The sequence below is a fragment of the Antedon mediterranea genome, chromosome 4 (genome assembly GCF_964355755.1).
Source record: "Antedon mediterranea chromosome 4, ecAntMedi1.1, whole genome shotgun sequence".
Lineage (NCBI taxonomy): Eukaryota > Metazoa > Echinodermata > Crinoidea > Comatulida > Antedonidae > Antedon > Antedon mediterranea.
The window spans coordinates 6,244,516-6,259,873 of NC_092673.1; the positions used below are offsets into that span (position 1 = coordinate 6,244,516).

Below are 15,358 nucleotides of genomic sequence, written 5' to 3' on the forward strand. Positions count from 1 at the left end.
AGTTATATGTTCATGGCAAAGTCTCTGTAACTTGTGACTGAGCACAGTAAACTAATTTGCTGATTGGAAACCTAATCTGGGGGCATCAACCAGGACAGGAAGCAATTCTTCCCCCTGAGGTTCATAATGACATCACATCATTATCATATGATTATAGGCCTACCGTACCAAGGTAAAGATACGGTATGAAGACTAATTTTCAAATTGACAATTATAAACACAAACTGGAAAGAATCAATGTTTCTCACTAATGTTACAAGACTTTTTTGTAGGTGTAAAATAGATTATGAGTGAGTGGCCAAGCGGTTAATACGTAGCCTTAACATCATCAGCAAGGGTCGAAGTTCACTCGCTCCATGGTGCTGGCCATAGAAGATCACAAGCACAACATGTTTTTACAATTTTAATCAGAACAATATCACAATGTCGATTTTAAGGTTTTAGCAAATGGTAACGTCCTGTTTTGTGTATAGCTTTATAGTTTTTTTGCTACATTGTTTTAATTTTATAATCTTCTTCGACTTTATAATGTTTAGAGATTTTAATGGTTTTAACGGTTTGATGTTCAGAGATATTTAATGTTTTTAACAGTTTGATGTTCTGAGATTTTAACTGTTTTTTTATTATTGTGCAATTTGTATATGTAATTTACTCTCAATTCAATGTTATATATTGCAATGAGTAAAATGAATAAAACCAGAATTTATTTATAATATGTTCTCTTATATTGGAGTCATCAAGCAACAGTGGTTAGGTACCATGTCACCATTATTCTATTGTAACAATTGTATTGTACTGTCAAAAACTACTTGCTAAAATCAGGCTTAATTAAAACGTTAACAAAGTTAGTTATAAATTTATAAATGTAGAATAATTTTGAAAAGGTTGTGTGTGTGTGTGGATTTTTCACTAGCAGTCTAAAGCACTACACTATTATACAAATAATGAATGTTTATGAGTGCAATGGTACAAATAATGGCACGAGGTGAATGATGAAAGGTTATATCAACGAGGCAAAGCCGAGTTGATATAACCTTTCATCATTCACCAAGTGCCATTATTTGTACCATTACACGAATACAAAACATTCATTATTTGTTTTATATAACATCTAAATAACAAACAGAAATGTTTCAAAAAGTACTATTTAACGATCGTTGAATAGTGCGTACTATTGCACGCCATGTGACCCACATTCGTCCAATCAAATGACAGGAATTTATATAGGTGTTATATAACAAACATTATGTAACAAAGAAAATGTGATGTGCCCATATACATGTATGGACATGATGATCATATCGCTACCATAATTAGGCACATCGCACTTATTTTGTCAAAAAAGTTTGATACTGATAGTGTAGACATCAAGCTTAAAGTTTGTGCTGTTGCATTGGTCTGAGTAGGCCTTAATATCAAACAAATACTACATAATATTATTCACCTTAAACACAAGAATCAAATCCATATTAAAAATCATGTTCAACATTTACATATCTAGGGTAAACCAATCACCTTTAAATTAATACTTTCCTTTGGTAAGTTTTACCGTCATGCACTCTTTATGTCGGGATTAAGTCTACGGTAAAAGCAATGATGTTAGATTAAAAAATATAAAGTACGTTCACACAAATTCCCAGGTAAGCATAAAGGTCATGACATAAATGTCAATACGCTTTTAAATCGTCAACAGGTTGATGTCTTGAACGATGCCTTTTAGAGAAATCCTGAAGTAAAAGCTGTAGATCAAGCTATTAAGTCCAAATTTCCTGTTATTACTTTGCTTGATAGTACTATACAATATTAAAGAAGATGTTTGTTTTGTCTAAAACATTTTCTGGTTGGAAAAATAGTGTAGATTATTAGGTCTGACGTACAATGATGCTAGCTCCTGCTAAAATGTTGAACTTGAGGGTGTCTAACTGAATGAAAGTCAATATATAAAAACAGAATATCACTGGTTACTGAACAATTGTTCGACTATAACTTCTCTTCTTTCATTCTAAGCCTAAGAATGTTCTTTGAAGATTGTATTTAACAACTCTTACTCCGCCACAAATCTTCCAAAGTAACCTTTTGTATGAATCCTGGATATGAGCACCTTCTTCCTTCTTATACCCAATTGGTACTATAAAGGGCACAGAATTGGTCTTGGCTTTAACTATGAATTCTTCCTCCTAGCTTATTCCTGGACACAAACACTTACCTTCAAATACTATGGACCCTTAATCTGACTTACTGTAGAACCACTTTAAATTTCTTACAAGTTGTACACTATTCAGACTTTCAGCTTTTACAAAATGACAAACATTATGAAGAAAGTCAAATGAAGAACCACTGTACTAAATACAACAGAAACAATTAACGTCTTACCATTTTATCGCCCTGCTTTGTACGCCTCATGTTTGGTCGATAATCATCTCCATACCGTAGAAAGTAGAAGTATGAAACAAGTCGTTCAAGAGGCTGTCGTATGAGGTTGATGTATATTGGTTGTTGAATGCTTCCAAACCTAAACAGATGAAAGAATAATCTTGTTAATGTTAGACATTACTGCAGTGCCTTCACACATAAACCAACCTTGGTGTTGGTAGTTTGTCGATTTACCTACAGTAAATAAAGAGCTTCCAATTAAAGACCACTTTAATTAACACAAGAATTTAATTAAGAGGCTGAGCAGTTATGATAGGGGTGCTGAAAAATGGCAGCCATAATACCGGCACAGGATCAAGGCACCCATAGTTCTAGTGGTAAGAACAAGTTTTCTAGGAAGGACTTAAAAATTGACATCCAGTTTACACGTGAAATTAGAACCCAGTTTATCGTTCGGCAGGAGTGGGAAGTTACCACAGTGTATATGAAGTGGTTCATCTTTAAGCCCTTGAAGTTTTTCACTGAGTTTAGTTCAATCAATGACAATCACATGAGTATGTCCCAGTAAGACGAAAAGTGATGATCATACTACTTCTATTTACTACTAACTACAACTTATTTTTTTTCATATTAAGTACAGCATGTCGTTGTTCATCTTTTTTACACATTACACAAACATCTGTGACCATGAATATTTTAGAGAATAACAATATATCAATCAATCAAAAATGGACCAATTGTATGTCATAAATATTACATTTGGCATCAAGGATTCTATTTCCTTGTGTTTTCAAGAGTAAGTACTGTATGCCCATGTTTTGGCAAACATTTCTGAAAAAAAATGTATGATGTGAATATACATTTGTGATAATACTATCAATCAAAATTGAACATATTGTACTTCATAAATATAACATTACAGTATGTTTCATAGGGACAAAAACCAAAGATTTCATATGGTATGAATGATTTATGACAACATTAAAAATAATTGTCATCTAAACTTACTATATATATGATGGGGTAAAACAAAACATGTATGATTGATAGGCCTATATGATTGAAAAAATAGATATTAAATTTTAGTTGTACCAGTAATTGTAATATATCTTCTGCAGCTGAAAGATTTAATGCATATAGTTTCTACTAAAAATGTAAATGCTAAAAAACTTTAAACAAGTTTTAATAATAAAAAAAAGAATTACAAAGGATTTGGTAAAATTCATGGTAAGTCAGGTTTGGACAACATTGATTTTTCTTTAATTCAAATATCAGAAACACAATGCCTGATTTGATACAGGCAAACTATAAGAATACAAAAAATGAGACATTTGAAGAGGACAAGCAAGGCAGGCAAAATATAAATACATTTTCAGAATATTTGCCAAATGGTGGAAAACATGTTAAACCTTTAGAAAAATAATAGTTGCAAGCTGGATCAGGTACAATGGTTAGAGTTTTTGTATTTTTGCAACTAAGGGCGCGTTTATACAACACGCTATTACACGCATATTCTACACGCCTACGAAAAGTGTGTTGTATAACAACAAAGAGATTCCGTGTAATGAGATTTTAATTGCAAAAAAGGCTACTTGGCTGAATCCTAAAATTTGGTGGATTCCCGGTCGCCGTTACCGTGTTGGAAGTGTCCTCAGGGTATATTTTGACCTCTCGTTAAAACAGGTCGTAATATCAATCATGTCATGCGACATTGCTAACAAGATTGGGCCCATTTATTGCTGCTTTGCTGCCAGCAATCATCCTCCTACCATGTCTTACGCCTAGCCTAGTGGGGCCAACTCGTAGTGGTAGTAGGCATCTATCGTTTCCCACTCCAAACAGAATAAAAAAAATAACATCGGAAAAATGGCATCTTCTTCCATAGTGTATAGATGAAACAATGAAACCCTTAAAATAACTTTTATTAATTTAAATGAACCGAGAACAAAATAAACAACAATGCAAACGTGAACGAATACAATATAATGAAAATGGTAAAAACCACGCGAATCGACAGCGAGGAGGCGACGATGATTGTTGACAACTCAGCCAATTCAAGCGCGATCAACAATTTGACCTTTTATCCTAGCATGCACTGCGTGTTGATGAAACTTCCGGTATAACACGGTATCGTGATTTCTAGTATAACAGCAAACGTTAAGGTGGGTTGACCTCGGTCCGAACAACACGCTAAAAATTAAAGCCGTGTTCAAATTTAGGGTGTTGTATAAACACGACCCTAGACAAGTAGCTGGATGTTGATGCAAATCAGGGTTGACTGCAATAAATATCAAGTCAGTGTGTTATGTCCTTAATTATATACACCTAAACACATTACTCAATATTGTTGTAAAGGTAAAGGCCCAGAGGCTTTATGACTAAACACAACCAGTGATAGAAACCTGAGACAAGTCGGTGAAGAATGATGCATACTGTATTTAGACATTACAGAAATCAACTCTTATAACTTGTAAAGACTTCACATTTGATTATTTCAACCATAATGGAGCCTTAATATCGAGAGTCAGAATTAACGCCTACATTAACATGTTGCTGAAATGCTACGTAAACCTCGAGGCTAACTTTCACCGATACCCAACCTGTATTTTGTTGCCTGTCGCTTTGATGACTCATAATGCGAGGACAGCTTAGCTTAAATGTACATTAGGTTTGAGGCATAACTCACTTTATTAAAAGTAAGGAGGGTGTACAATAGAATGTCAGTTTGTAAAGACCAAACTGACACTGGAGTTAGTGGCCTAAGGTAGAAAATGATTCTTTGGATCCAGATATGACTTCAGTCACTTCTCTTTTTGTCTTAGCTGGGTGGATCACTAAAGCATGGTATAATCACCGTGCTGCTCCCTTGAATTGGCAGTATTATTTTATAAACCAACACATTGAATTAGTACAGGTTTTTAAAAAGTGATTTCTTTTGAAGTATAATCAATATTTTGTCAACTATGTTTTCTGTGCTTATTTTTAATAACCAAATAATCACATATATTAGCTTTTGAAAGTGATGAATTCCACTTTTGGATTTGAACCAGAACTCTAAAAACGTTACACACAAAAATGTTTTACCATGTCAAACATTAATATTAAATACTATACCTTCTCGATTAAACGCTTGTACTAGTTTCATGTGTTATTATTTTACTCAGTTGGGAATACCAACACATTCCGAAGCGCAGTAAAACGGACTAATTAATCCAAATTACACAATTTAACAGCATTTAATAGAGCAGAAATCTCAAAGGATAATCATAATTTAAATATCAAATAGATCTAAAATACTTTTGTTTTACTTAGCCTCTTAGAAAAAGGTCAGCGTAAGGTAGCCACAAATTGCAACCAATTTTGAGCCTTGAGGAGAAGTGTGCAGGGAGATTCAAATCATGCTTCTATCTAGGGTAAGTAGGAAACAACGTTAAAGGGATCAAACAGCTGAGAAGTAGGTCTTGGATACAATATGGTATTAAAGGAAAAGATACATGGCTTTCAAGATTTCAAAAAATACAAAAAAATACTACAGTAGGTTATGTTAAGCCCTCTTATTTCAAAATCATGGATCCTCCACATATGATCCACAGATAATATAGGAGGAAAAAAAAAATCAGAAAAACTTAATTGGGGAGTTTAGTTGTTAGTTTCAGAAAAGATAGAAGGAGTCAAACAGTGGTTTAACGCATGAAAAAGCCCTGGTTAGCACTCCGAAGGGGCCCTTAATCGTTGGATAGTAGCATGGGGACTGCTTATGCACGGAGACTGCTGATGCACATGGCCTTTGGGTTTAGCCAGTGAGCACTCATAGCCGTTTTGCCACTGAAGTTTTAACTTGGTTGATTGGGAGTGGTGGCATAGCATGATAGTTAACAGCTAGAGAGAAGAAAGGTAGACTGCAATCAGTCTGTCTGATTCCCATCCAATGTAAGAGCTACTATTAACAGTCAGTTGATTTCACTACAACAATTTTCAGCTTTTCCACCTTGCAACTGTTTTTTTAACATAGGGCACCTGATGTAAATTGTATTGCGATGTCGTCATATTTAAAGCTTAAGTTCTAAGCTTAGACATTGTACTATTGTTTTTAAAAAGAGGTTTAGACTGTAAGATTGATATTATCCCTTGAGATTTTTCAACCATTTCCATCAAAAAAACAATAAAGTTTAAAAGTGTAAAATTTTTACCAGACAACAGGGATAAATTTACATGTTTATAGTTTAATGTTTGCCAATGTCTGGTAGTGGTACAAAACTAAATTTCATGTACATTGATACCAGCAATAATGAAGATCATTTTTAACAGCTAAAGATGAAAAAATGCAAAAGACAGACATTCAAAGTACTATTAACAAATTAAAACACCATAATTATGACAAATCATCGACACACCATAAAATGACCTCTTTCCGAGTTTTCCACATTGTACAACTATCAAAACACAATGTAGTGGCCTTTTTGTTGACGTGCCAAGCCAACTCTCATTTTGAAAACGCATTTTGTGCACACTAAAAACACAGAGTCAAATTAAAAAACTGGGTTTTTTCTGTTAAATACGGAAAGTTTGTATCATTTGAAATTAATTATAGCAAGTCAAAGTTATCAATTTGAGACTTACAGTATTTAAAAGCATTAAATAAAGATATTTTCAAATAATACATTTAAGCCGTTAATCAGTAGAAGCAGGCCCAAGTCAGCGTTTTCTGTAATTAAATTTCATATTAGTTTGGAAGGAACATAAAATTGTGGTAATGAAATGTACACCAGTACTACATGATATTAATTACAACGTTGATATGAATAAATATCATGACATTGTCTGTCAAAATATAGTGCTTCTAATAGTTTCTGAAATCATACATGACATTGTCTGTCAAAATATAGAGCTAATAGTTTCTGAAATTATTCTCACAACACCTGCCTTGGCGCCAGATTTCTTTAAAGCATTTTATTCTTTGATTTCACATCTGTTTGACTTTTAAAAACCAAAAGGAATTGGATGTTAAGAGAGCCACATTAATACAAGAAATGAAAAAAAAAAGTACATTTTCCACTTTTGATGAAATATTTATAGGATTGAAATAATGATTTTTTTTTAATAGCTTGTCTAAAACAGCATTGTGCTAGCCTATGTGGTCGATTCTGGTCTTCATTATAGATTACATTAGGTTATACAGTACAGCAGAACACTTAATATTAAGACACCTTGGAGACCAAACAATGTGTCATTGCCCCTTATTCTTTTTATTTGAAAGCAGGCCTATTTGAAAGTGTCCACTTTATAGGGGTTTGCCCTGAATAGTGGTGCCACAAAGGAGGGTGTTCTAATGTACACATCAAACAGATGCATCTATTGATATGACGAATTATATTATTTCCCCCCCATTGTTTATGTATGTGTTTCTATAAAACTTGCGAAACAGAAAATTGTGTAACATGGCCAACATCGTCATTAGAAGATGTGCAACAAACGTTTATTGTGTAACATGGCCAACATCGTCATTAGAAGATGTGCAACAAACGTTTATTGTGTAACATGGCCAACATTGTTATTAGAAGATGTGCAACAAACGTTTATTTTATGAAAATATAGTCGCGTAAAGTAACTAGACAGCCATAACATTCTCTTTCTTAAGGTATACAGTAGATGTATTACATTTTTATCAAAATAATTTCAGCGTGAATGAGGCGCAATTCTTTAATATTTAAACAACTCTGTGTGGTACAAAGTGTTGAGGTCATTTCAGTTCTTGTCTCGCTCAATATTTGATTAGAAATCTACGACTGGAATGATGACAATTTGTAAATTAGTCTAACAACCAAAATTGCATACATACTTTGCCAAATTAAAGAAAAATATTTCTATATCAAAAATGAAATTGGTATTTAGAAATATTTCTATCTTATATTATTTTTTGCCAACGGCATTTACCTGAATCAAAATCAATAGCAAGGATAATTCCTCGATTTTATAACCATATGATAAATCAGAAAAATATCAACTTCCAAAACTTATAAAATCAATGAAATATATACGATACGTTATTATGATGAAGCAATGAGAAAATATGTAGTTCAATTTCGTTTCGGTTAAGACTAGATACATAAATAACGTTTATTTTAAATTTTCTATTATAGAATAAGGATTAAAGTTACGATGGTATGTTATCCGACCTTCATTGCAATATAGAATAGTAGAAGTCTCTACATTTGATATCAAATGGCAAAGTATAATATTGACTGAAAAGTAATAAGGTTCAATTTTAGAAACTTGTCTAAACACCAACAGTTGATTGCTTGTAAGAATTTTGATTCACAAAACAGAATGAGACGATGTTTAAGACCTGTCTGGTCTTTATTTGAGATACTCTTGTTCTTCAAATGAGATGTAAAGGTGTTGATAAAATGTATATAGGACTACATACAAGGGCATGAACAAATATTCTCAGTTCACGGTTCATCTCCTAAACCGAACATTTTCTGTTATTAGATTACAACCGAATGAGGTATTTTGTAATTCTCATAATCTCATAGTCACCAGGTAAACCACTAAGTGTTAAATTATTAATTTCTAGTTGGAAATAAAATGAACTTTATGATTGATTTTATAATTAATTTTTTAAATTATTTACTTGAAAATAGTACAGTAGCCTAGGAAAGTTCAAAATCATATTTGATAAATGTAATAAACAGGAGGAAAAGGATGAAATCACACGTTTAAAAAAAAGTCAGAATCCAATTTTATATCAATTCTATTGGTTCAGTAGTATACACTTGTGAATGTAGATCTTTTGTAGATTATCAATAACATCAAGAGTTCAGAAAATATTACTGAAAACTGGTCCAGTAATTTAAAGACACCTTCCCTACATTTTTTCGGTCTAATTTAAGATCACAAACTATATTTAATATAGAAATAATAATATGGTCCTATTGCGATAACTTTTTTCGTCTTTAAATGTGAAAAATAAGTTGAATCTAATAATTATAGAGGCCCGCTATAAATCCCGCGTGGATTGATATTTTTGTTTTTCTTCTGTAATTCACCCACTTTTCGATTGATCGTGAGGCCAAAACAAATGGAAGACTCCTAACTTTTCAGCGAAAATACCGGTTTTTCCTCAATTTTTATCAATGGAGTCTGGCAAAAATAGGGAGACAATTAATGCAGCAACTATACATTACAACGTCAGGCTAGGTATATAGCTAGCGTACAATGTTCGTACGTTACCAATGTTTACCAGCTAGGCCAACTAAACTAAGCCTACCTAGGCTAGGCCTAAAGACTGTTCACGAGAGGTCAATCACCGCGAGCTACTTAGGTAGTGCATTGTTTCTCACTTTTTATCATAATTTACCACAAAACAAACATTTAAGAGAAGGAATGACCTGGTTTAATGTTTTTAAAGTAATATATATGTACTATTTCGACAAAACGTCGCACATTGTAGGGAAGGTGTCTTTAAGTGCAGATTACTTTAAGTAACCAAAGTTGGTCCAACAAGAAAAACCATGTTGCGACTTACGCTTACACAGTTAAACCTATCATGTTTTCTCTGTAAGCTGTACTGTAGTATTGAAGAACTATAATGACGGTAGTACATGGTAGTAGTAGGGTGATCTAGGCTATTTTTTGTCTGATTTTCAGGTAAGCTAGATCAAACCCCTAGGCCTACAAATTTACAAAAAATCCTAAAATGTTTAGGCATGGACTATAGCATCAATCTTTAATATTGATGACTTGTCTGGAAATAGATCTCTTATTTCTAGTCCTGTATTCACACTAATTTACTAATTTTTAGATATGATTGTAATTCATCATTTATATTAAACTCATTTCTCGAGATGTTAAATTATAAATATTTATGCGTATAAATGGATAGTATCTGGCAATAGCCTCACCTAATTAACCTTCCAAGATAACCGTAATTTGATATATAAATATTTTGTGCATCTAGACCAAGTATCAATGAATATTTAACCTAAAGGAGTTATAGATTAGATGTTCCTGACCTAGCTCTTAATGATATGTTTTCACTTCCCCTATCCCCTTGTTGCATACTAAAGTGAGTGAGGCTATTCATGTTTATGCCGCAACATCCTCTAGAGTGCAATTGTCCTGTTACTTTTAAAGGGTATTCTATTTCAGTCTTTGTGGGGAAAACTACTATGTTAAATTATAATTAATTTAAATGCAATATTACTAATGGGATGAATGGGCGCTGTAAATATTATACTTTTAATAGAATAATCTATTTTTTTAATGATATAGTGAATTTGCGTATGTAATTCGTATGGTGCTGACCAGGGAGGTTCGTATAGTTTTGAAAGAACCCCCCTTTTCCCTAAAGTGCACTTTTCAAATAGAGAACAGCGAAAATGCTAATAAATAGGCCCAACTCATCACAATGTTATGGCCAATTTTCCCAGCCAGCAGACAAATTACTTTTATCGACTATAGGTAGGCTGAAATTTAATATTTTCTTCAGTTTCTTAATTCGCACTTGCAAGCTACAGGCTTAGCTTGCATACCATGAATATTCTATATTACATATTTTTACAAAACTTTTTTTCAGGGACGCTTCAAGAAACCTGGTCCTTTAGTAACTATCCGCCTGGAATAGAGGAGCTTTGATGGTATAATGCTCATGCTACTTTTGCGCAAACAATTTTGAATTATCCCATGGCTTTTGGTTTTCGTGAATGGCTGACTAGATTTGAGAATGTTCTGCTTCTCTGCTACTAAAAAACATCATACATGCTAATACAAATTTCTACTTTCTATTACCTTGTAAAATCTATGAAACCGAGGTGACCATGGTAAAAGGCAGGCTTCCGTGCTGTCCAATTTGTTATGTTTACTACAAATCGCATCTGAAAAGAAAATGTACAAAATTCAATAAATAAAATTAAATATAGATAACATATTTTGATAAAGAAATAAATATTTAAATAATATATTTAATATTCATTTATTATTAAAGGACACTAGTGCTGGCTCAATGTACAGAGTGGGAAATGAATTGCTACACAAGTCATATTTGCATATCTGGTTATTATTAGTTTGTTCACTCTCGCATTTTTTTCAAAGCTTTAATAGTTTAGTTTAAATTGTATTCAGCATAATATTGCTGGGTAGTTTATACTTTCTGGCTTTGCGTTTGAAAAATACAAGAAAAAATATACATATTCTGTTTAGGCGCTGAATGACGTGAAAGTTATACGTTGCTTTAGGCGTAAAGTTGATACTAAAATGATGCCGACATCCACTTAATTTGATAAAAGAAAAAGCAAGGACAATTAATTAAGAGGTACTTTTATATTTCTTTTTTTTCCCGACTAATGAAAGAGCTTCGGGCAGATAAACTTTTTGAACCCATTTACCTTGAAGATGAAATCAAATTCATGTAGTATTTTTTATTTAATTCATATGTTCATTAAAAGTCATAATAAACTGTAAAACACACAGAAGTGCCAAGAACTGGAAATAGAGACTGTGATTCAACATTCCCTTATTGAAATAAATCCATAGCCTAATTTATGTTTATTGAAATACAGCACATTCCACTAGGCTACATACAGGATGAAAGAAAAAAATGAACCACGTCAATGTTGGTCAATCCATACATCAGCCAATGATGGCCTAATTATGAGGACGGTTTAAGCACAGATAAGCTAGAAATATTGAAAGCAACCCAAAGTTACACATGCACTGTTTTTCCATGAGAAAAACAATATTAGAGACTAACAAGAGTGGTAATTAAATTATTAGATGTTTTAAACAACAGCCTTCAATATGAAATTAATGTACATTTGTTATCATCCATTTTAGTGGCCTTTAATAAACTGTTACTAAAATAGAACAATTTCAGCTCAACTGGGCTGAACTATATCGTGTGGGTGATGTACATAGCAATATTTAAGTTTTCATTTTTGGTATTGTTCTAATGGTTTGAATTGAAGAATGACAAGAATGATAACGAACTTTTTTCTCAGAAAGTAAGGTGGACTTGATGTTGCAATATACTATTAACTGCAGCAATATTTACTTTAAGATTTTGACATTTCAATTACCAGCCACGACAGATAAAAAGCAGAAAAAGGTTTAAATTATGGAAAAAACATTAGATAATATTGAAATATCCACTTAAAGTATAAATTTATTTAATCCTGCATAAAAAACACAATTTTGTATTATTTTTGACAAGTTTAATTTACTATGTCGGTATCCCACTAACAAAAATTGACAGAAGAGTCCGCAGTTAAATAATCTTAAGTGATGGTGTGAATCTTCTAATCATAACGACCTGAAGACATAGTTTAGCGAAAATATGATTGTTGCGAAAACTGGCAGTAATGACTTAAATTTCAAGTTGAGATGCATTACATATTAAATCGCTCACTTAGTTCCACTTAATATGAAGTACAAGTATTTTCTTCAATTATTCATGGCGACGTAATAGATTGAATTAAAAAAATTTGTGCAGAAGAATTACCAGATCAGAAGGTTTGGAATCGGTAGCCTTCTTGTGGATAGAGTTTCTACTTTAATGTGTCCAAGCGTGATCACAAACCTAACACTCTGGTCACACCTTGAGAAAATAATGTGGAAAACCAGGGGCATGATGTTAGGCCTGTAGACAGCTCTAAATTACGGGAGCCACCCAAAATGGGAGTGTTGGCATGTATTATTAGATCTTACTAACTTGTGTAGATTTTCTTTTGAGACGTGGGAGTTAAATAGCAGAATCATACTCCTTTTACATACATACAGTACATAAATATAATGAAAATATCACCTATCAAATAAGAAGGAATGTAATGACAGTCAAGAAAATGTTCTATTATTTCTGTTCAAGTTTATATTGTATCAGCTGGATTTGGATATCATGTTCTGGATTGAGTTTAGTTTAGTTTAGTTATAATGGGAAAGTTTAGGCGAATGCCTTTTTAACCCCATATCAACTACATTGTGTCGATGCGATTCTTGAAGGTGTTAGTGGTCTCAGAATTAACAACGTCAGCTGGTAAACTGTTCCAATGGTTTATTACTCGTTGCGAGAAGGTATGTCTTCTACAGTATTGCGAATAACCACTAGTAAAGTAAGGTGTGCATGTACATCATGTTATTTCCTAATAGAAGACGATTGGCAGTACAACAACAACAGAAACGGCAGTACATAAACATGATATCAGAAACAGTGATACCTGTAAAGATAGATTCAACCTTACCTACTTCTTTTTTCAAGAAAATGACATGTTTACCATAAAGCTCACGCTAATACAAGGAACTATAGACCAATATTATAATATATCAATTATTTTACTGCAGTTCCTGCAGTAAAGTATAATTTATTTTACTCTTTACAAATATGTTTATGTAATTTATTTTTTGAGTAATCATACACACTGTATATTGCAGTGATGGCTATAACTATATTGAAACTAGAATCATGTTACTGCAGTAAAAAAATGTATTAACTGCAGTAGAATAAATTTGACCTGATCCCACACTGTTCAAAGAATCAAGAATAAACTATAGATGTATACTGTATATTAAAACATCCCACATCACATGCACCACATGTCGTATGAGATGTTGTTTGTATACTGAATATCCCATGAGACATGGGCAAATATTGTTGTACTGTATAGAGATACAGAATTGAAAATCTTAGTTTATAAATTATACTGACAATTCTAAAACAGCATTTTAATAATTTTATAAATTATTTCTAGCCTTAGAGGATATTCTAAAAAATCTTCGCTTTGGGGATATTTTAAAAATCCGGTCAATCTTCCATTAAAATTCAAGCATTATAAGGTCAAACACCGCAGTACAGATACACGTTGAATTTGATTGACCACAGGGCGTTCCCTTTTTCGTTAATACGACACATAGGAATTACAACATTCCACACCATTTGAAATTTACGACCATGTTCATATTCATTTAGCTACTGTATTGAGTCATTGGCTGGATTTAAATAAGAAAAAATTCACTTTGTAGTCGTCGACGTGGATACTATGGGCCGTAAAGCTATCAGATGTTGCATCTAACGAGGGAAGATCGACATTGGACTGTAATTGCCTCTCTCAAACCCTAATTGTCGGTGATTTCAAATTCAAAGGTTAGCGGTATTTTAGTCATTTGGATTTAAAAAGACAATAAATAAACGACTGTTATATCACCATATACACTACAGGCGCTTAAAAAAAAACTAAAGTTATGTCTGCAGATAAAAATAGAGCCTTACTAACATAACCTTATCCGATAGAAGCTTTGTAATTCGCAAGCACATTAAAGAAGACTACGATTACAAAAGACTATACGCCGAAAGGAATATTATAAAGCTTTATTGTCTTTCAGAAAAGAAAATTGTCTTTTGGTGTAACTCTCAATTTAAAAGGAATTAGAATCTATACAATGTAAAATAAAGCACATCACATACTTTTGCTGCAATAAAGAATGTACAATAATGATACTAAACAAAATTGTTTTTAAAGAATGATAGTGTTGATAAGATGCCAATTTGAATAATTTAGGTGTACAAACACTATTCAAGCATTTTGAATATTCTGTCAAGGTGGGTGGGAACATTGACCATAGGTAAAACTTAGATATTGTTTCCACCCTTTTAATACATTGTTTACTGTGATATATATTTATAAATCAACAAAACAAAGGTGAGTATCCATCTTGGAAAAAAATATAGCAAATCCTTATACTGAAATAGCAATTTTGGTTTTTTTTAAATAAAGGAATGCTTTGAAAAACTTGTAGTTAAAACACTGCTCGCCAAATGATGATTGATAACATAGATGAATACACGTTCATTTTCAACAGAAACAGAAACATGGTCAAAGATATGCTTTATATTATCATTGCAATGCTTTTAATGTAGCGCAATTTCATTTGGAATTAACCAGCAAAGATAATACAGATATAACTATATAATGTTAAGTTAATCCAGCGAGAAAAG

The 15,358-nt window shown here is 32.6% G+C and overlaps 1 protein-coding gene across 1 annotated transcript in view; it reads right to left on the bottom strand.

The window, feature by feature from the left end:
- Positions 1 to 15,358, bottom strand: part of LOC140046491 (heparan sulfate 2-O-sulfotransferase 1-like) — a 105,194-nt gene that overhangs the window by 10,112 nt on the left and 79,724 nt on the right. The window contains exons 3-4 of the mRNA XM_072091150.1: positions 11,164 to 11,249; positions 2,374 to 2,512 (exon numbers count right to left, since the gene is read on the bottom strand). Coding sequence (XP_071947251.1) covers positions 2,374 to 2,512; positions 11,164 to 11,249 — 225 coding nt within the window. The remainder of the gene's footprint in view (positions 1 to 2,373; positions 2,513 to 11,163; positions 11,250 to 15,358) is intronic.